This window comes from Stigmatopora nigra, chromosome 3, assembly GCF_051989575.1.
Source record: "Stigmatopora nigra isolate UIUO_SnigA chromosome 3, RoL_Snig_1.1, whole genome shotgun sequence".
Taxonomy (NCBI): domain Eukaryota; kingdom Metazoa; phylum Chordata; class Actinopteri; order Syngnathiformes; family Syngnathidae; genus Stigmatopora; species Stigmatopora nigra.
This window is the reverse complement of record NC_135510.1, coordinates 16,870,897-16,891,480: the sequence shown is the minus strand read 5'-3', so window position 1 is coordinate 16,891,480 and position 20,584 is coordinate 16,870,897. Positions and strand designations below refer to the sequence as shown.

Genomic DNA, 20,584 nt, shown 5'->3' with positions numbered 1-20,584 from the left:
TAGGGGAATTATTGAAGATATTTATGAGGATTGGGGAATTCTTTACTTAAAATTACTTGAGTTTGATAGTCAGGTTAAATTTAGTCAGATGGTTAATGGGTTGGATTCGCAGTTTTGAGGTCGAGGGTTCGATTTCAGGTCTGGATTTTCTTGTGTGGAAAATGTGAGAGTCATATTTGGCAGTTTGGCAACAGGGAAAATTAAATGGAAGTCTTTTTGTCGTCTTCTGCTGCACAGGTGGTAAAGTGGCGGCCCGGGGGCCAAATCTGGCCTGCTGCATGATTTTGTGTGGCCCGGGAAAGTAAATTATGAGTGTTGACTTTATGTTTTAGGATCAAATTCAAATTAAGTATAAATATATATTCAATTTCCTGATTTTCCCCCTTTTAAATCAATAATTGTCATTTTTTAATCAATTTTTTTGAGTTTTTTTGCGTCCTTTTGAGTGGGAGGGGCTTAAAGGCAAAATGTCGGCCTTCCATTGGTCATCTTTCCAGACATCTGGTGAGTTAATCACTTCATGTTGCGGATTAGAAATATTCTTTTGGCACTAATCTTTGAAAAAAAAATATTATGGAGCCAAAATGGAAGGATGTCAATTTTGGAACTCTACATATATGGTCCTTAAATAGAAAAATGCCCCTCCCCCTTGGGCGTGATGGTGCGATTCCTAGTCAGTAAGATTAGGACATTAGGACCAAAAAAGAGGGACGACATTTCAGGACAGGCAGATTTTTGGACGCCCGGATGGAAGAAGTTATTTTAGGCTGTACAGAAGCCAAAGAGATCATGTTCCAGTGGGGGGGGGGGGGGGGGGGGGGGGGGGCAAATTTTGGGGGGTCCTGGAATCCAGACCAGCAAGGAAAATACACACTCGTCGGCCAGCTCGTAAAAATTAAACCCGAAAAAAATATTCACGTTCACTCGATGTTTTATTGCAACAATATTTTTCTATTAGGGTACATTTGAAATTTATAGAACACAACGACACAGTTCACATGAATTAAACTTACTCAGTAGCGCCCCCTGGAAGGAAAGAAATAAATATACAGGCTTAGCTGCCAGTTTGGATCATTAATATGAAATTGGAAGGACATTTTGTTCACAAAAAAACAGAAAATTTAAACATTTTTTGACTGATTGGCATCAAATTTTAAGCATGAAAATCTGGTAAGGGAAAATTTGTATTTATACGACCCAAGAAATTCCGCCAAAACTTAAGCCCCTCCCATTTTCCCGATGAAATGTGATTGAAATGTCTAAAATAGAGCCACAAAAAAGTCAAATTTTGACCACACCTGCCGTACAGCAGGTTTACCAGTGTTTCATAGAACAAATATAGACTAGATTGTGCAAAATGGACCCCACCCGACCCCCCCACCGAGTCGTACTCAGAACGGGGAGAGGCTGGGGACTTTGATGTTGATGTCTCCGATGTTGATATTACGAGGGATCTCGGGTAGGTTCATGTTCTTCACGGCGGAGACTGCGCGAGCGGGTGCCGCCGACAAACCGCCCTGTGACGAAAAAAAAAACATTAATATTCCAACTACAGTAATCCCTCGATTAACGCGACTTCACTTTTCGCAAATTCACAATTTTGATATTTTTTTCACATTTTTTTTTAAATTATTCTTAGTCTCCCCCTAACTCAGTGCTTCTCAAATAGTGGGGCGCGCCCCCCTGGGGGGGCGTGGTGCGATACCCTGGGGGGCGCGTGTAACCCTGGGGAACGGGATTTTATTTGGCCGTACTAGTATAAAGTGTAATTTCGCATCCACTCCAGTAGTTGGCATTGGCGCTCTCATTTATTTTTTATTTCAGGCATTGATGCACTTAAAATCTTTTCTGTTGCAGACTTAAAACAAGATTTAATAAAGTTATTCTTTGTAAGTTTGACTATATTTCTTTCTTTTTTCCTTTTCTTTAGTGTTAATAAGGATAAAATGTTGTACTTATAACAATTTTATAAAATGATTTTATTTATAGTCGCGGTGGAAAGTGGGGGGCGCGAATAGTTTTCTTCTTGCTAGGGGGGGCCTAACAGAAAATAATTGAGAAGCACTGCCCTAACTACTAATAATCTTTATCCATCCTAAAAAATGTATTGTTAATCTCTATTTGGGACGACATTAAAATGGATGTGCACACAAAATAGTCTGAATCTGACCTCTGACTTCTCCATGCGATTTTGCAGCTCCACTTGAGCTACAATCTCGTTCATGTTGGTTTCCAGAACCATTCCGCCCATCACCACCTCCTGAAGAATGTAATGGACCTGCAATGGGCCATGAAGGAACACATGTTAGCATTAGCATCAGGCCCAAAAAAATGCATCACTCGTCGCCAAATGCAGTTTTTCTGTCACCGATAGTTAAAGTGAAACAATTTCCAGTTCCAAAAATTAGGAAAGTAATGTAACTAATTCCATATAATGATAATAATTGGGTAGACTGTATGCTTCATGCTTTAGATAGCGCCCTTGCTAGCCTAGCCTTTAGCAGGTGAACCTTCATAAAAGAGAGCAGCTTACCTTGTCCATGTGGAATATGAGGTCCAGTTCACAGACATTCTCAAAACACTTATCCAGTGTTTCCACAAAGACCTGCAGATAGATATATCAAACTAAGAACATCATTCACAAAAAAATGCAGAGATATAAAATAAATCAGATGACCTGGATGAGATCCAAAATGCCCAATTCGCTCTCAGATGAGTCTACGCAGAAGACAAAGTAGAGCGTGGCGTAGTGACGGTATATCAACTTGTAGTCGGAGCCGCCAATAAGACTGAAATTAAAAAAAATATTAGCTAAATTTTCTATTAGCTCAATTTTCTATTAGCGAAAAAGTTAAATGATTCAAGAAAATTGCATTTGAGACTGTTAGGATCACATTAAAGTGATCTAAAGTCATACTTTAAGCAATATGTATGGTTTAAGTGACCAACATAAGTATAAAAAAAAGCACAATCTCATTCGGTTAGCCTAAATTCGTTACATTTGTTACAACTTTAAACTTAGCTCCCTCTGTGGGTTGATAAGTGGAACTGCAATGAACACTTGCCTTCCACCCTCCAAGAAATTACACACATTGTCATCCCGTTTGGACACCAAATGAAACGTCTCCCGGATTATTTGCTGCTGCAAATCCTCTGCCTGCAAAGTAAACAAACAAATAAAAAATAAAACACTATTTAACACAAAAATGAACTCATCGGGATTGGACTTGAATTGCTGTTAATGACAGCAAAACATAACCACACAATTCCAGCCATCCAAATTAGACTATATTTGATTTATATTTGTATCAAAGGCAATGATGATCTTTTTAAAAATGGCTAAATCATGTTTTTGCAATATTTATCTGCAAATTCGAGTGTCTATTGAATTGTTTTTGTAAATTGTAATTACAGTGGTCGTCAATACATTATGTTATTAGCAGCTAACAAATGCATCAAAAAAAGACGTATTTTTCCAAATATGACAGTAATACTCACAAAGTATTGATAGAATCTGATGAGTCGTGGTTTGCCATGGTTGTTAAATATTAGGATAGCTTTAATCATGTTTGGTTGTATGAAAAATGCAATACGTTTTTCTTATTATTAAAACTATGCGACAGATACGGATTAGCTTTCGGAAGTTGGACTTCACTTCCGGTGATTTCATTCACGGCTATGATAAACATAATTGTTTGCTTGATTACTAAACAATAATATTAAAGTAATACTAAGGGATTATCCACACCAATTCTCAATTTTAAATCATATCAGATAATTTTTCTATATATTTTTGTAATCATAACTTCAGTAGCTTTGTACCATCTTTTAGGAGTCGACTAGAAACTAGGACGCTCGAACTGTAATTTCCGGAGTGGGTTTGTTTTTGTAGTTCTTCAACTAGCCAACAGAGGGCGCTCGATATTTTGCTGATGCGACATAGTAATACATACATGCAAAGAAGGCATGGTTGATAGATGTATGTCAGGGGGAAAATAAATTATAGAAAAAGAGAGGATCTTGGGAATGAAGAAAAATCAGATAACCTTTTTAAAACTTTATTTAAATGTCTACCTGACTATAAATCCTGTTTTGAAAGACGCCTTTCAAACTCCATTATGACCTCCAACCTTACCTTCAAATTCAAAACATTGCTCAAATTTCCCGATTTTCTGCCTTTTAAATCAATAATTGTAATTTTTAAATCATTTTCCCTCGGTTTTTACTTCAAAAATCATTTTGTAAAATCTAAAAATATATTTAAAAAAGCTCAAATAAACATTGTTTTAGATCTATAAAAAACGAAATATTCAGGGGTTTTAATCCAGTTCTTTTAATCCATTCATTAAAAAAAAATCTAAATACATCTAAAATGGTCCGGCCCACATAAAATCAAGTTAACATTAAAGCGGCCCGCGAACCTTTCCTTGTCTTACACCCCTAATTTAGTATCCAATCAGCCTACAGTGCATGTTTTTGTAATGTGGGAAGAAACTGGAGTACCCAAAGAAAACCCAAACATACAAACTCCACATAGGTGGACCAACCTGGATTTAAACCCAGAACTGTGAGGCATTTAATGCTTAAAACCAATACTTAGACTCAATTTTTCAGAATACCAGTTTTACACCAGACCCGTTCCTTCCACCAAAAACCTGTTTGGACCCATACCTGTCAACCTCGAACCATTTGTGATCTTACCAAATTTTGTTTTCGCCCTTACATATATGTATAAATACATGGAAAATCTTACCACTTTACTTTTTTGTAAAAAATCACGAACAACAAAATGAAAGTAAACATAAACAAGGGAACAGGAAACGGAAATCACATGGTGAAAGTGTTACAAAACGAAATGTTTATCATGATCTTTTTTTTTTAGCCAATCAGAGGCGCCGGTACATATATCACTTGGCAGACATGCGTTTCCGGGAACGATTCTCAAAATCACCGTTTAGCGTACCATTTTCATGTGTACAGCGTACCAATATAAAAATGGGCTTTCAGTTGTACCAATTACGGCGAGAACGTACCAGTTGACAGGTATGTGGACCATCCAACTACTTGGCTCACTAATACACAAGCGCACACATACATTCGAACCCGAATCAGGGACATCCTAATAGACCTCCATCCAAACACCCGGGTCATCGTTGGCATATTTATGATCTATTAGCCAAGCCCCCCCACCAGAAAAATTCCCTTCCCCTCACACGAGCACAGCGGAAAACAAACAGACGCTCATTAGCATGTGCCGGGCCGTTGGTGGTACACGGATTTATTTCCACATGAGTGCGGCCCGAGAATGGGTTTCCGGGCACTGGACGTTTCGCGGTAGGTGGGCTCGGGCGGGGTCTTTCATCGGGCGGGGGGACTTAACAAATGCACGTCGACAGCTCCCTTGGTTCTTCCGACGAAATCGGGTCGTGTCGGTACAGTGAGCACTTGTTCCAGGGTGGGTGGTGACTCACTGTATTTGGACTCTTGGGTGGGCCCACCGTGCATTTTTTTTTTGAGAGCTCGTGTTGCATTTCTGCCAAAGATGAGGTCACGTACGGATTTCAAACCACGCTTCTGTAGAGCAAAGAAAGCCGACTGTAATTACAGTGACAATCATGGCGGTGGTGGTGGAGGGCGGGGGGCGATGGAGGGGATGGGCCCGGGTGGGTGGGGGGTTCTGCTCTCTACGTGGTTGTGTTTACTGTCTGCTCAAATAGTCACGTGGTGTACCCACCCCCTTCCCCCTGTAATTCCCGACTCCCTCCTGTTTTCCCCCCCTGACTGGGCCTCAGGCGTCCAGACTATACTGTAACGTCAAAACGATGGCTGCGTAACTAAGTCAGAGGCATGAGATACCCAAGTTCGCCTCTAGATGGTAGCGTTGTAGCGAAGTCAGTGGCGAACAAGTTAAGAGTCAAAGAGTAAAACAATTTCAGACTGTGTCAACAATTTTCAAAAACATTAGTTGGCGGTTGCTTATGTAAGAAGAAGCATTTAAAAGGATATTTTGTCAAATTGATTTTTAAAGATAATTTATTATGTTTTTAATAGGCCTTTATGAATTTGACTATTTTGAGAGAGAGAATTAAAATAAGAGAAACATAAAAAGCCCCAGTTTATCTCAAATAGGGAAAGAAGTAAAAAGCCGCATGTGGCTCGAGAGCCACGTGATTGCAACTCGTAGGCAATAACATGGGAGTACAAGTGAGATAAAAAGGCCTTTTAAAAATAAAGTTGTTTACAATTCGTATTAAATGGCGTCTTGTGTTAAATAAGAACTATTTAGAATATAATTTGTGTTTTATTTGGAGAACTTTTGTAGGTTTGTTTGGGTCTTCATGGTGCTTTAAGTGAACAAACTAGTAATATTTGTCTAAAAGTTTGGCATGTACCAAAAAAATCAACCCAAAGTTGCACTTTTTGACCTTAAAAAATGCAACTCTGAGGTAGAAAATCTTTTTTTTCCATCCTAGAGCTCTACATTTGCAATTGTTTGTTCAAAATCGCATTCAAATAGGATGTACGGTGTTTAGACAAACATTAAAGTACACTCACACAGATTCCCAGAAATAGTTATAAGTATAGAAAATGGCAGAACAGTATTAGCAAGATTCCCCACAGTGAAAATCGTATTTGTTGTTGCGGTTTACGTAAGCCACATTTACGACCTGTAATGCCTCTAATTTGACTGTGCGTGCGTTTGAGAGAGGGAGCAAAACAAGCCTACTACTCCTTCCCCCAGGATCGGTGATTGGTGCGATTGGTCGCCGCGGATTTCTCTCCTCTCGCACCGCTCCGCAGACTAAGAGCGACGAGAAAAGATCGTTCAAACAGTAAGACGTGCCACTCTGCTCTTGGTAAGGTATCATGGATGGAGATTTGATTCGCGATCCGATCCAGATTGGAAATCGAGTTCGATGACGGCATTTTCTAAGTTTGGGGATCAGGTTTTAAAAACGCTTCAATTTTGTTTTAGTATTAACCCCTTGCTCACCGTTGGCAGTTTTTCCCCTCTGCATAATACAGTATTTAGCATAAAACATTAATTTGTGGGGATTGCAGTCAAATTGGATTGGGTGTATTAAAATCAACTGTAGTGAATCATACTTAATGACAGGCTTCCCATCTTAAATTAATTTGATGTCTATAACTGTCAAGTGCATTTATAGTGCAGGTTTCTAGATGTATAGTGTAAATGAAGCATGAAATACGAATTAATTGTGTGTTCATATTGCATAAATACAATGATAAACTAATACAAATAAATAATCTATACTTATACTATCGAAACAAACTTTCCAGAGGATAGTGAAAAACATTCAATTGAAATTAAGTGAGTGGTCAGTAGTAGCTCCATCATTAAAGCTGAATTTAAAAAATATATATACCGAGAGCGTTATTTAATAATATTTTTTCAATACATAATACGTTTTGGACAATTTAAGAGGTGCACAGCATGACTCCGATGGTGCTTCACAACATGTTTGCCAACATGCATTTTAGTCGTAGTGAGCCATTTCCTTTAAATGAGACGATCTATGCGAACGGCGCTTGTGTTTACAGGCAGACTGCAGAGTGGAGATCCGAGGGAGGGAAGCAAGGAAGACACTCACTCCGCGTACCTGCGCCGTGTTCACCTCGTCTGGCCACGCTCGACAACCGGCAGTCTCCCTAACGAAAAAACCCAATTACAATAGACGTCTACGCCTCCCAGGGTGTGTTCACGGACGCTTCAACGCACATGTCGGCTCCAGCCCGGCGTAGTAGTCGTACGGGAGGATGAATTGCAGCCACAACAACAACGCGGTGAGCCCGTGCATGATGAGCGGCTGAAGAAGGAGGAGGAGGGAGGAGGAAAAGAGGGAGACTGCGGTCTAAAAAAAAAAGAAAATACAAGAAAAATAACGTACCACGTTCTTCGACTGAATATTTTTTTTATTTCCAAACAAACTCGCCTTTTTTTCGACGCCACGACATTTTTTCCCGACATGTAAAATTGCCATTCCGAGGTAAGAATTGACTGCGGATGATAGCACCTCCACCAGCGGGACGTTATGCGTCCCTCCACCGCACCACCACCACCACGACATGGAGCATGAAGATGCGGATTACACAAGAACCGTAATTTCCCCTTCACGGTGTGCTTTTTGTCCGCCTTTTTTTCCGACTAATATGAACATATTCACACCGGCGCTGGTGGTTGAACACTGTTTTTCCAGCGGGAATTTTATGCTTGAGCTAGCTACCGGGTGCTAGCCTGTTAGCCGGCTAACGGCTAAAAAAAAAGCCAGGCGCTGGCTTTAGGTTTAAAAGGCTTCTTTTTTGCCATCCTCCCACGCCAAGCTTGAAATAACCCTGGGTGGTTTTTGACACGGTTGACGGACGCAGCCTTTATTCGGCCCCTCGTAGCCTTTTGGCGGCCGTATTTATTTACAGGTTCTCTCGGTGGAGGATTTACGTCTCCGGGAATGAGGGCTCCAATGGAAAGGAGTCGCTTGACCTTGTTTTGGGGGCTGATGCTGCTAGTGTCGTCCTGCCTACGACCCGCCGTCGCTGAAAGTAAGTCAAAAGTCATTTTTAAACTACTTTTAAATCATGAAATAAACAATAGTAATACTATTTAGTAATACTAAGTTTTTTTTAATGTCGCTTTATGACGTGCTCCGCTATAAATGCTAGGAAATGCCATGCCGGCTTTTGTACTTCTTAAGTAATCAAGTTTTTTTTTCGGGTTAAAAGTTGAAATATTTGAAGTTTTTTTTTTGTTTTTAGGATATATATTGTGAATAATTGTCTTTAATATTTTTTTAATTGATTTACAATAATTCAAACACTAAATATTAGATGAAATTCTTGATTTTAGGGCTTGAAATGTCAATAACTAGTAGGTTTAAATGTGTGTTTGTTAACAAGCTCGTATTTTAGGAATTCAAAATGGAGGCTCATCTTGTTATTTATAAGAAATGATTTACTTGGAATGAAGTTGATCTGTAAGAAAGAAAATCTAAGGGCGAACTGATAAACACGGACTAAAAGTCACCTGCAACCCATTTTGGGGAAAACCCATAAGGAAAAGAACTCTAATTGGTTCCCAAGAAAAAAAGTATTGTAAAGTTAGTAAATCTGATTTAACAAGTTACCTGTAAGCTATTTTGTTAAAGATAAATGTGAAGTTGTTAACCCAGAAACTCTTTAAAAGTTTGAATGTGCTTGCTGTTGCAACAATTCACTTCTTCACAATTTTTTTTCTGCTGTTAAAAAATTAATAATAATTAAAGTTCATAAAAATGTGAAAATCCATGCTGAAACTCATCAGTGGAAGACACGCCCCCTTTCCTCCACTTGCTACTCAACTCTGAAGAAAATGTTTATATATATTTTTAAATTTCATAAAAATGTGAAAATCCACACTGAACCTAGTTGGCGGAGTAAAAAAAAGTATATATTTTTAAATCTCACAAAAATGTGAAAATCCACACTGAAACTCGTTAGCGGAAGCCACGGCCCCCATCCCCCGCTTGCTACTAGGACTCAGCATAAAGAAAAAAATTGTATATATATTTTTTGATTTCACGAAAATGTGAAAATCCATGCTGAACCTCGTTAGCAGAAGCCACGCCCCCTGTCCTCTGCTTACTACTAAAACTCAGCACTGAAGAAAAAAAAACTTACCGTATTTTCACGACAATAAGGCGCACCCTCAATGAATGTCATTTTTTCCATATATAAGGCGCACTGTATTATAAGGCGCACTGTCTATTTTGGAGAAAATGTAAGACTTAAGTGCGCCTTATAGTGGTGAAAATACGGTAATTGCTATTGACTTCCAGGTATGAAGCATTCGCTACTTTACAGTCACCTCTAGAGCCAGCCATTGTTGATGTTTTGGATTTTTTTTGTATAAAATCTTGCAGTGGGGGAGGAGCTACATGATGGAAGATTTTGTAAACTAAGATGGCATCTGCATATTTAACAGTATTCTTTCAGTTCAGGAATTTGTGTTTTTTTTAATATCTGACAGTGGTGGTTTTTCGTTTTCTGTTTTTTTTCCCCATATATAAGGCGCACTGTAATATAAATTGCACTGTTTATTTTGGAGAAAATTTAAGACTTTTAAGTGCGCCTTATAGTCGTGAAAATAGGGTAGTTATTATAGGGGTGAACAAACTTGGCGTTTTTCAATTCTCATGGCCGTGTTTGGTCTAAATCAACCGCAATATTTGAGGGATTACTGTAACCGCACCTTTTGACATTGACAACAACTGCATCCTACCCAATTGTGAACCCTCCATTTTATGGGGAAACCTGTCCAAAAGGTAGTAATGTCAAATAAAAAAAAATGTGTGACGACATATGGGAAGCCATGTAAAGATTGAAAGGGAGCACATTGGCCAGTGACTAAATGGAGAAAGTCAGTAAGGCTGCGGATGAAAACCACTCTGTTGATTCTGACTCACCGTGCGGTGAAACGGCATCCGCAAAAAAAACGTGGAAGGTATCTGTAAGCGCAATGCCGCCGCTGCCCACTGACCCTTCCCAAAAAAAATCTCCAAATTAAAAGGCAGCGAAGCGAAACATACATTAAAATCACTTTGAATGGAAACACCACTCTATAAACAGTCATCAACCTCCAAAAAGTGACATTACTCTTACATATTGCTCACTATCCAATAAAAAAACATCATTTTCTGGATATAATTCAGTCCGGTAGCTGTAAACACGCAATTTAAACCAGAGGAAAAGTCTACCTTAACACTTTTTTGTAGTACGTCCAAGTACATGTCAGCAGTCTTTAGTAATAAGCAAGGAATTCTAGTCTGATTACAAATTCCCCAAATGAGCTAATCCAGCTAGCCTTTAGATTTCCAGGTAAATACTTAATTTTTTTAAGAATGCCACCCTCATTTTCTTCAACTGAAAATTAAAATTTGCTCAATATATTGCTTCATATCTCAGCAATGTGTTTCTCTCCTTGAAAAGAATAAAAAAATATATATTTATGTATATCTATACTGTAAACCCGGGACCTTATGCTACTCTTAGTGACACATAGGGGAGGGGCAACTGGTGGGATTGAACCAGGGTCTGGGGGGGGGGGGGGGGGGGGGGGGGGGGTTAAAATAGAACAAGCCAAAGTACATTCGCACGCAAAACAGACCCAGTTCTGTTGATCGGAAAGAGTGAGGAGCCTGTGTAACGGCTCGTTACTGACTTTTTTTGCATTTTTTTTGCCGATTCCTGCCGTCACGGGATAAATCTGACTGACGCTTCTCCCGCTAGCGTCGCTATCTTAAGTTGGATTCTAGTTTCGCTGATGATAAAACTCTGGTAAAGGTTACTCAATGTGGCTAATGAGATTTTTTTAAATATCAGCTTTTGCAATGTTTCCCAATGACACTGGAATTTATAAGTAGTCGTAAATTTAGCCAAATAAATTTTGGGTGACGTTGGGTTGGTGGGAAAAATTTCGTTTGGGGTTCATTTGAGGTTGTTTGATATTTGGTGGTTAGATGTTGTTGAGAATGGTTTTAGAGTAGGGGTGGTGGGCAAACTTTTGGGCCCAGGGGCCACTTTAAAAATTTGACAGATGGGCTGGGTCAGCACAAGATATGATACGTATAAAAAAGTGCATCCGTTAATAGTACATAAGAAAGATAAACAGGAAAAAAGGACTAAAGTATTAACATACTCATCATTAAAGTAAAAAGTATAAAGTACAAAGTAAAAAGGAATGGATTAAGAAATATTAAAATTCATTTAAAAAAAGATAGACACGAAAAAACATGAAAAACAAATAAGAGTGGACACAGCTACCGCCACTGGCTTCCGCGTGACGGCGCCATCTTGGGGAAAAATAAATTACTTAATAAAAAAAAATCAATATATATTTGGACAACATTTGCGGGCTGGTTTAAAAAGCCTAGCGGGCCGAATGTGGCCCGCGGGCCGTAGTTTTGCTGTTTTCGAATGTTAATGTTGGTGACTTAGTTTTCAGTAGGGAGATTTTTAACTGCTAAAAATGCAAAAAAAATAGCCGCAGCTCAAAAAAGGTTGGGTGACACTGCTCTATTGTGTAGTAGTTTACTGTGTTTTGACCAGTTTTTTTTTACCAAATTACTAAACAGGCATTTTGTATAAAAACTACAGAATGGCTAATCTGCAACGCTCCACTCGCTAAAGCTAACGTAAGCTCTCCAGGGATCCCGCTCGCTTGCCGCTGTGTTTGTTTTGGTCGGCATTGGGCAGCCTTGGGGTGACCCCAGGTGGGCTTTTTCAATAGAATGGAGGGCATCATTTGTAATAAATTTGAGTATAACGCACACCCATAATTTCTGACTAAAAATTGGTATACATCTTTTGTTTGAATTACGCGAGTACTACTAACTAGCAAAAATCTCAACAAATGTTGCCACACAACAAAACATTTATTGACAACAAACCTGATAAAACAAACTACTACCAAAATGAACACAATTCTCCAATACAATTTACTATTTTAAATCCTTAAAGTCTAATTCATCATCATAATATTTCACATTTTTCCAAAGTCTGATTACATAATCTTCAGATTCAAAAAATTGATCCAATCAAAACTAAGGCACGTTATACACGAATTCTACACGGTATCTTGTTGTTAATGTTTTTTCTGATAGGATTTTTCACTACAGTGTTCCCTCGCTACTTCGCGGTTCAGCTACCGCGGACTCAGAGCTTCGCTGATTTTTTTGGGAAAAAAAATAAAATAAAAAATATAAATATTACATTGAAACAACATATTTTACAGTTTTTTTGTTATAACATGAATTTCACTTTCTCTACCCATATTCTATATGGTGTACTGTATACAGGGGGGGTAAAAAAAATAAAAAAACAAAAATTAATTTTTTTCCCCAAAAAATTTTTAAATTTTTTTTTTCACAAAAAATTTAATTGTTTTTTTTAAATTAAATTCAAATTAAGCATTTTTGAAGGGGAATCCCTACTTTGCGGAAATTCACTTATCGCGGGTGGTCCCGGTCCCCATTAACCGCGATAACCGAGGGAACACTGTACCTAATATCAGCTTGATAGTTATTGGTCCGCTATCACTCTTATTATCACTCCATGTTTTTAGCCGCTCTGATTTGTTGTTAGCGCGCATCCTTTTACGAGGCTTTCCCCCGTGGATTTCCTCCCGATTGGCCGCCGGCAATCTGGCGGGAGAGAAGGTTATCGGTAAATATGTGAGGAAAGCTGACCAGATAAATTTGTTTACTCAGCTGGGCAAGACTCAAAAGTGGCAATCACACATGCCTGCTAGCCAAAAACTCTCCAGTGTGTGGAAAATGTGTGGATAGCAGTTTTTTTGCAATATTTTAGGCTCCTATTCTTTTTTGTTGTTGTCTTGGTAGCTGGTATTTTAGTATGGCAACTCTCCACCTGTCATATGACTTTGGAAATGTGTTGGAAATGTCGACATGCTAAGGATAGATGAATTTATGACCATAATAGGAGAGATTATAGGATGTTTCCATCATCATAACTGTCCGCCAATTTAATGAAGAGGCAGGGATGTGAAGATACTGTGTGAGTGATGTCACACTCAAAAAAATTAAGTACAGTGTTCCCTCGGTTATCGCGGTTAATGGGGACCGGGACCATCCGCGATAAGTGAATTTCCGCGAAGTAGGGATTTCTCTTCAAAAATGCTTAATTTGAATTTAATTCCAAAAAATAAAATCATTATAATGTTTTATTTTTATTTTTTATCATTTATTTTTTTTATTTTATTTTTATTTTTTAATTTATTTACCGCCCTGTATACAGTACACCATATAGATTACGGGTAGAGTTAAATTCATGTTATAACAAAAAAAACTAAGATATGTTGTTTCAATGTAATATTTGAATTTTTTGTATTTTTTTCCCCCCAAAAAATCCGCGAAGCTCTGAGTCCGCGGTAGCTGAACCACGAAGTAGCGAGGGAACACTGTACAATTAATCAGTTTGTAGATCAGGACAACATTTTCTTTTCTATATATAACAAATGGAATTGATCACATATGCCTTTTGACTTAATATCTTTTATCATCTTAGAAGTTTGATTTTTGTCAAGATTCCAGGGCTAATGTGTGTGTTGGGCAATTTGTAATATGATCTAATTTATGGAGACCTTCAAAAAATGTTGACTGAATCGAGGGTAAGGCTTATATGCGCATAAATTAGACTTGACATGCAAAAAATGTCATAACACAAGACAATGCGGTTGATATGTTATTTTTTTTTCAAAAGAGAGAAAAGATAAACAGATAAAACTGGGTATATGACTGAAATATTTTTTGTTTTAAAAACTATTTTGCAGAAAACCTGAAAAAAACTTGCTCGCTCAGGGTGCCGCCATCTTATTTTTTACAGGAGACTTGGACATAGCGCTAAGTTTTAGTAGCAAGAGTGGCTTCCACTTCCAAAAGAGAGATAAGATAAACAAATAAAACTGGGTATATGACTGATATAATTTTTCTGGGGAAAAACTGTATCTTGCAGAAAACCTGAAAAAACTCATTGCTCGCTCAGGTTGCCGCCATCTTATTTTTTTACAGGAGACTTGGACATAGTGATAAGTTTTAGTAGCAAGAGTAGCTTCCATTTATGAGTTTCAGTGTGGACTTTCACATTTTTATGAACTTTAAAAAAAATAAAATTAAATAATTAATAGCGTAACAAAATCACAAAACAGTGAAATCATGATCAGCGATAATCGAGGGATCACTGTGGTTAAGAAATCCATGTACAATAATTTTTATTAAGATTTTCCCTTCAAAGTAACACATTTGTACCCCCTATTAAAAATATAGATTTGAAAATTATGAATCAGGGGGCGGCTTATACTCGAAAAATCGTAAAATTCAACCATTTTAAGGCCATTTAAGGCTACGGCGTTCAAAATACTATAAAAAACGGTAATTATAACAACACGGCACCACAACCATAACACAAGACATAGCAAATATCACAACATTAACAGGCTAACTACCCCAATTTTCTATTATGGCTGTAGCTGCTTGATAATAGAGCATGTAGAAAATTCCTGGCCTGACTTCAACCTTCCTCTATAGCGCCCCCCTCGTCCCCTATTATGGTCCTACCTGACTAAAAAAAAAGTGTTTTCCCAATCCTCAAGTTCAACGGGGACTCATTCCCATGAAAGACGGACCGCGGTGACGTAACGCGGCGCCTTTTCGCACGTCCGGCCGGCATCGGTGTCGTTTTAAAAAAGGTATGCGGGGTGTTGACAATGTGTACTGACAAGTAGATTATATAGGAAGTGAGTTGACATACCATTGGCTTGCTTTTAAATCTTTTTTTTTTAATAATAGTACACATGGAGACGACCCGAACTCTGTGTTTGAAGTCGAGGAAGAAAAAAAAGTATCCCACTGGTCGTTTATGCATGCCAACTGGTCCCAATTAAAGAGCAAATGCAAACAAAGAGCGTACACATTATAAACATTTTCAGCAAGGCCACACTGTGAGTCACCAGGTTTGACGTCTGGGAGTTTTATTTTTTTATATATATATATTTTTTTATCCAAGTTACTTGCCTGCTCAGTTGGACCGTGGAAAGACGTCAGTTTTTGCAGTCTTTTTTTCATTTTGAGTTTGATTTATTTGTTTAAGGGAGAGCACATATTACAGATCATATTCATGTTAATTTTGCATATATTAGTCGCGTATAAGATGTATCCTTAAAATGGCCTTAAAATCGTATAATTTTACATTTTTTTCGTATAATAAGGCCCCTGATTCACAATTTTGTCCGTTTTTTATTTTGAGTTTGATTTATTTAAGGGACAGCACGTATTACAGATCATATTCATGTTAATTTCTCATATATTAGTCGCCTCCATTTACAAGCCATACCCTTTAAAATGGCCTTAAAATCGTTGAAATTTACATTTTTTTTCATATAATATGGCTTCTGATTCATAATTTTTCAGTTTTTTTTCATTTTGAGTTTGATATAATAAGGGACAGCACATATTACAGATAATATTTATGTCAATTTCTCACATATTAGTCGCCTCCATGTACAAGCTCCACCTTTAAATTTGTTGAATCTTAGAATTTCTTTCGTATAAGACCGAACATGATTCACAATTTTTCAGTTTTTCATTTTGAGTTTGATTTATTTGAGGGACAGCACGTATTACAGATCATATTCATGTTAATTTCTCATATATTAGTCGCCTCCATTTACAAGCCATACCCTTTAAAATGGCCTTAAAATCGTTGAAATTTACATTTTTTTTCATATAATATGGCCTCTGATTCATAATTTTTCAGTTTTTTTCATTTTGAATTTGATATCATAAGGGACAGCACATATTACAGACAATATTTATGTTAATTTCTCACATATTAGTCGCCTCCATGTACAAGCTGCACCTTTAAAATTGCTTTAAAATTGTTGAATTTTACATTTTCTTTCGTATAAGGCAAAACATGATTCACAATTTTTCAGTTTTTTATCATGATTTTGATTTATTTAAGGGAGAGCACATATTACAGATCATATTCATGTTAATTTCTCATGTATAAGCCGTGCCCTTAAAAAGGCCTTAAAATCGTTGAATTTTACATTTTTTTTCATAATTTTTCAGTTTTTTTATTTTGAGTTTGATTTATTTAAGGGACTGCACATATTACCGATCATATTCATGTTAATTTCTCGCATGTTAGCCGCCTCCATGTAGAAGCCATACCCTTAAAATGGCCCTAAAATCATTGAATTTTACAATTTCTTTCGTATAAGACGGAACATGATTCATAATTTTTCAGTTTTTTGTTTTGATTTTGATTTATTTAAGGGACAGCACATATTATGGATCATATTCATGTTAATTTCTCGCATGTTAGCCGCCACTACGTACACTTATAATTGCCTTAAATTTGTTGAATTTTACAATTTATTTCGTATAAGCCGCCCCCTGATTCACAATTTTCACCTCCATATTCATGTTTTTTAATGTTTTTTAATTTAAGGAGTACAAATGTGTTAATTTGAAGGAAAATTCTTAAGAAAAATCATCGGACGTGGTATTTCTGAGATATTGTTTGAATTGAAAGGATGGTCTGCTGGATTGCCATTTTTTTGGGTCAATATCATAAGGAAGTTAAATTTAAAAAAGGAAGTCATGTGAGCAGTACAACCAGAAAGTGTAGTCTATAGTGGTCAAATTTGTCATTCCAAGGTAAGATGGCGGCGCGGCGCCCTAAGTGAATAATGGCAGGCACAAGTGAGTTTCTTTTAACGTTTTTATGCAAAATATGGTTTATTTTTTCCTTGAATTATATTCATAAACATCAAATTATTCAGTTAAAGAGAAATTTCAATTTAATATGTGCACATTTAGGCCACAACCTTGATTCAGACATCATTTTTCTGAGTGAAAAATCCGGCTTATATGCGAGAAAATACGGTATATATAAATATACATGATTGATATTTTTCTGCAGTTAAAGTGCAAAAAATAATGCGAGCCCTTAACTTCATAGAACTTTATTAAATGACGCAACTATATGTACCGTATTTTCACGACTATAAGGCGCACCGCATTATAAGGCGCACCCTCAACGAAAGACATTTTTCCACATATAAGGCGCACTGTCTATTTTGGAGAAAATGTAAGACTTAAGTGTGCCTTATAGTCGTGAAAATACGGCAATTGACTTCCAGGTATGAAGCACTCACTACAGTCACCTCTAGAGCCAGCCATTTTGGATTTTTTTGTACAAAATCTTGCAGTGGGGGAGGAGCTATTTGATGGAAGATGTTGTAAACTAAGATGGCATCTGCATATTTAACAGTATTGAGTATTCAGTTCAGGCGTTTGTGTTTTTTTAATATCCGACAGTGGTGGTTTTTGGTTGTCTGTTTTTTCCATATATAAGGCGCACTGGATTATAAGGCGTACTGTCTATTTTGGAGAACATTTAATACTTTTAAGTGCGCCTTATAGTCGTGAAAATACGGTATGTTATTGAAATGCAATTCCAATAAGTAAGAAAACATATTTATACAAAGAAATGAGTGTAAGTTGACTTGACCTTTAAGGCATGGAAAAACACGGTATTCGGCTAGAATGACTTATCATTTGTGACAATAGCAAACATTTGGCGGAGCTGTAAATGATTATCTTTTCCAGTATAATAAGTTTCAAAAGCATGTCGGAGAGCTCAAGGAATGGTCGCTTTGCCAGCAGGAAGGTTCTGTATGTTCTTTTCGTTTGTCGGAAATATTTTAACAAATAAATTGTTCCCACAAGGCGGGAACGTTTCGTTTTGAAATTGTTAGAAGAACAGAATATTATGTTTTATTAACATTGTTTTTTTTATCGGATTATTTAACGTTGTTTGCTGCTTTTTGTTAGGATGCTAGAAAATTGTGTAATTTTAATCGGGATAAGTTTTGGTTGACGTAGCGACTCAAAAAGTATGAGTCATTGAGCAAAAGTTTTGAAGGTAAAAATCTACTTGGCAGTCAATGGTTTTTTTTTTGGGCATTCACCCGTGTTTATTCCATTCATGCCGGTGTTAAGAATCGCTCCTTCATCATCATCATCATCATCGCCGCCGGCCGGCCGGCACCATCATGTTCTGACAAATTGATGTGGGCATCAGTGATTCATAGGAAGAACGTGTCCGGACACGGCGTTCGTTGTAGGGACTCTCAACCAATTGGGATCACGTCCTGAAAGAATCGGATTACCTGAAATGGTAAAAAAAACAACAACAAATGACTGTTATTGGGACGCTTGAATTGAAGCTGGCTTTCCTTTGCAGAATGCTAACATTGAGCTAACATTTGATTAGCCAATTGTGTAAATGTAATAACAAACAGGAATTATCTTTTCTTAATGAGTGGCTATGTTTTGACCTACCTCACTGAACTCTGTGTATAAGCCCCACCCTTAAAATTTCTTGAAAACCCTTGAATTTTACAATTTCTAATGTATAAGCCGCACTCGTCAAATTTCTTTAAAATCCTTGAATTTTACAATTTCTCGCGTGCAAAGCCTCAACCTTAAAATGTCTTTTAAATCCTTGAATTTCACAATTTCTCACGTATAAGCCACACCCAGTCAAATTTCTTTCAAATCATTTAATTTTACAGATTCTCCCGTGCAAGACACACCCTTCAAACTTCTTTATAATCCTTTAAATTTGACAATTTCTCGTGTGTAAGCCTCACCTTTAACATTTCTTTAAAATACTTTTAATTTCACTATTTTTCACGTATAAGCTGTACCCTTAAAGTTTATTTCAAATCCTTGAATTTGACAATTTTTCATGTATAAGCCGGACCCTTCAAATTTCTTTAAAATCCTTGAAATTTACAATTACTTGCTTATAAGCCGCACCCTTCAAATTTCTTTCAAATCCAAGAATTTTACAATTTCTCACATATAAGCCACACCCTTCAAACTTCTTTAAAAATCCTTGAATCTTACAATTTCTCACATATAAGCCAAACCCTTCAAACTTCTTTCAAATCCTTGAAATTTACAATTTTTTTTATGTATGAGCCTTCACCCTTCAAACTTCTTTAAAAATCCTTGAATTTTACAATTTCTCACATATAAGCCGCACCCTTCAAACTTCTTTAAAATCCTTGAATTTGACAATTTCTCATGTATAAGTCGCCCCCTGATTCATAATTTTCACTTCCATATTCATGGTTTTAATAGGGAGTACAAATATGTATTACTTTGAACGCATTGTTTTGCATTATGACAATTCATTTTTGCCACCTGGCCGTTTTTTCCATATCAAATCTAATTGGTACTCATATAAGCCGTTCACTTGATTTTTTTGCTACAAATACGGTGTATATCCCAGAAAATACGATAAATGAAGTGATAAAATTGAAGTGATTAACACTTAAATGTTAGCATGGCTAGCATAACCCTAACAGTCCTGATCTTTTGACTCCAGTTTCATGACTAACAACATTGCAAAACCCCAAATGAATCATTTTCCGTTAGGTGGGTGGTTCGATCTGTGGCGGTATGTTTTTTTTTTTCAAGTGGTGACTCGGTGACGCCCCTATGAATCGGCACGTTAAATCAACGGAATGGAATGATGGGAGCCGGTCTGTGCCAGCAGGAAACAATAAGTTCAAGACACGGCCACGCTTTTCAATTCAGGGCTGCAATTGAACCTGCGCGCCGTATTTACTTTGTCACGCCGGGCAAACATGTTCTGTCAACAAGTCCGTGGGCCAAGTGTACTGTCAATATTTGCCAAATGTATTGGCTAGCTCTTGCTTCATAAATAATCCTTTGGTTAGGGAATAACCTTTATTGTTTGGTCTAGGTGACATCAAGTCGTCATCGATATTGCAAGAATGTAAATAAGGGCGAGTAGGTCGCAGATGGGTCTCGCAGTTTTGGGGTCACGGCTTCGATCCCGCACTGCAAGGGTGTTGGTTCAAGGGCCGCTTTAACGTCAACTTGATTTCAGGTGGGCTGGACCATTTTAGATATAATATTTAGAATTTTTTTCATAAATGGATTAAAAGAACTGGATTAAATGCCTTGAATAT

The 20,584-nt window shown here is 37.3% G+C and overlaps 2 protein-coding genes across 2 annotated transcripts in view; one reads left to right on the top strand and one right to left on the bottom strand.

Moving 5' to 3' along the window:
* The window catches only part of igf1rb (insulin-like growth factor 1b receptor), a 74,358-nt gene that overhangs the window by 14,990 nt on the left and 38,784 nt on the right, over positions 1 to 20,584 (top strand). Inside the window, exons 3-4 of the mRNA XM_077713980.1 lie at positions 6,743 to 6,833; positions 7,564 to 8,559. Coding sequence (XP_077570106.1) covers positions 8,469 to 8,559 — 91 coding nt within the window. The 5' untranslated portion in view covers positions 6,743 to 6,833; positions 7,564 to 8,468. The remainder of the gene's footprint in view (positions 1 to 6,742; positions 6,834 to 7,563; positions 8,560 to 20,584) is intronic.
* On the bottom strand, positions 914 to 3,645 carry ap3s2 (adaptor related protein complex 3 subunit sigma 2). Its single transcript, XM_077713979.1, has 6 exons — positions 3,499 to 3,645; positions 3,066 to 3,157; positions 2,678 to 2,789; positions 2,534 to 2,605; positions 2,171 to 2,278; positions 914 to 1,517 (listed from the first exon to the last, which is right to left on the bottom strand). Exons 1-6 carry the CDS (start codon positions 3,565 to 3,567, stop codon positions 1,392 to 1,394), a joined length of 579 nt encoding a protein of 192 aa, XP_077570105.1. The 5' UTR covers positions 3,568 to 3,645; the 3' UTR covers positions 914 to 1,391.

Excerpts from the sequence above, each read along its gene's own strand:
- ap3s2 (XM_077713979.1), bottom strand. The coding sequence starts at position 3,567 with ATGATTAAAGCTATCCTAATATTTAACAACCATGGCAAACCACGACTC. Across the intron at positions 2,790-3,065 it reads AATTTCTTGGAGGGTGGAAG|TCTTATTGGCGGCTCCGACT; the intron begins GCAAGTGTTCAT and ends TTTTAATTTCAG. Across the intron at positions 2,606-2,677 it reads GCATTTTGGATCTCATCCAG|GTCTTTGTGGAAACACTGGA; the intron begins GTCATCTGATTT and ends ATCTATCTGCAG.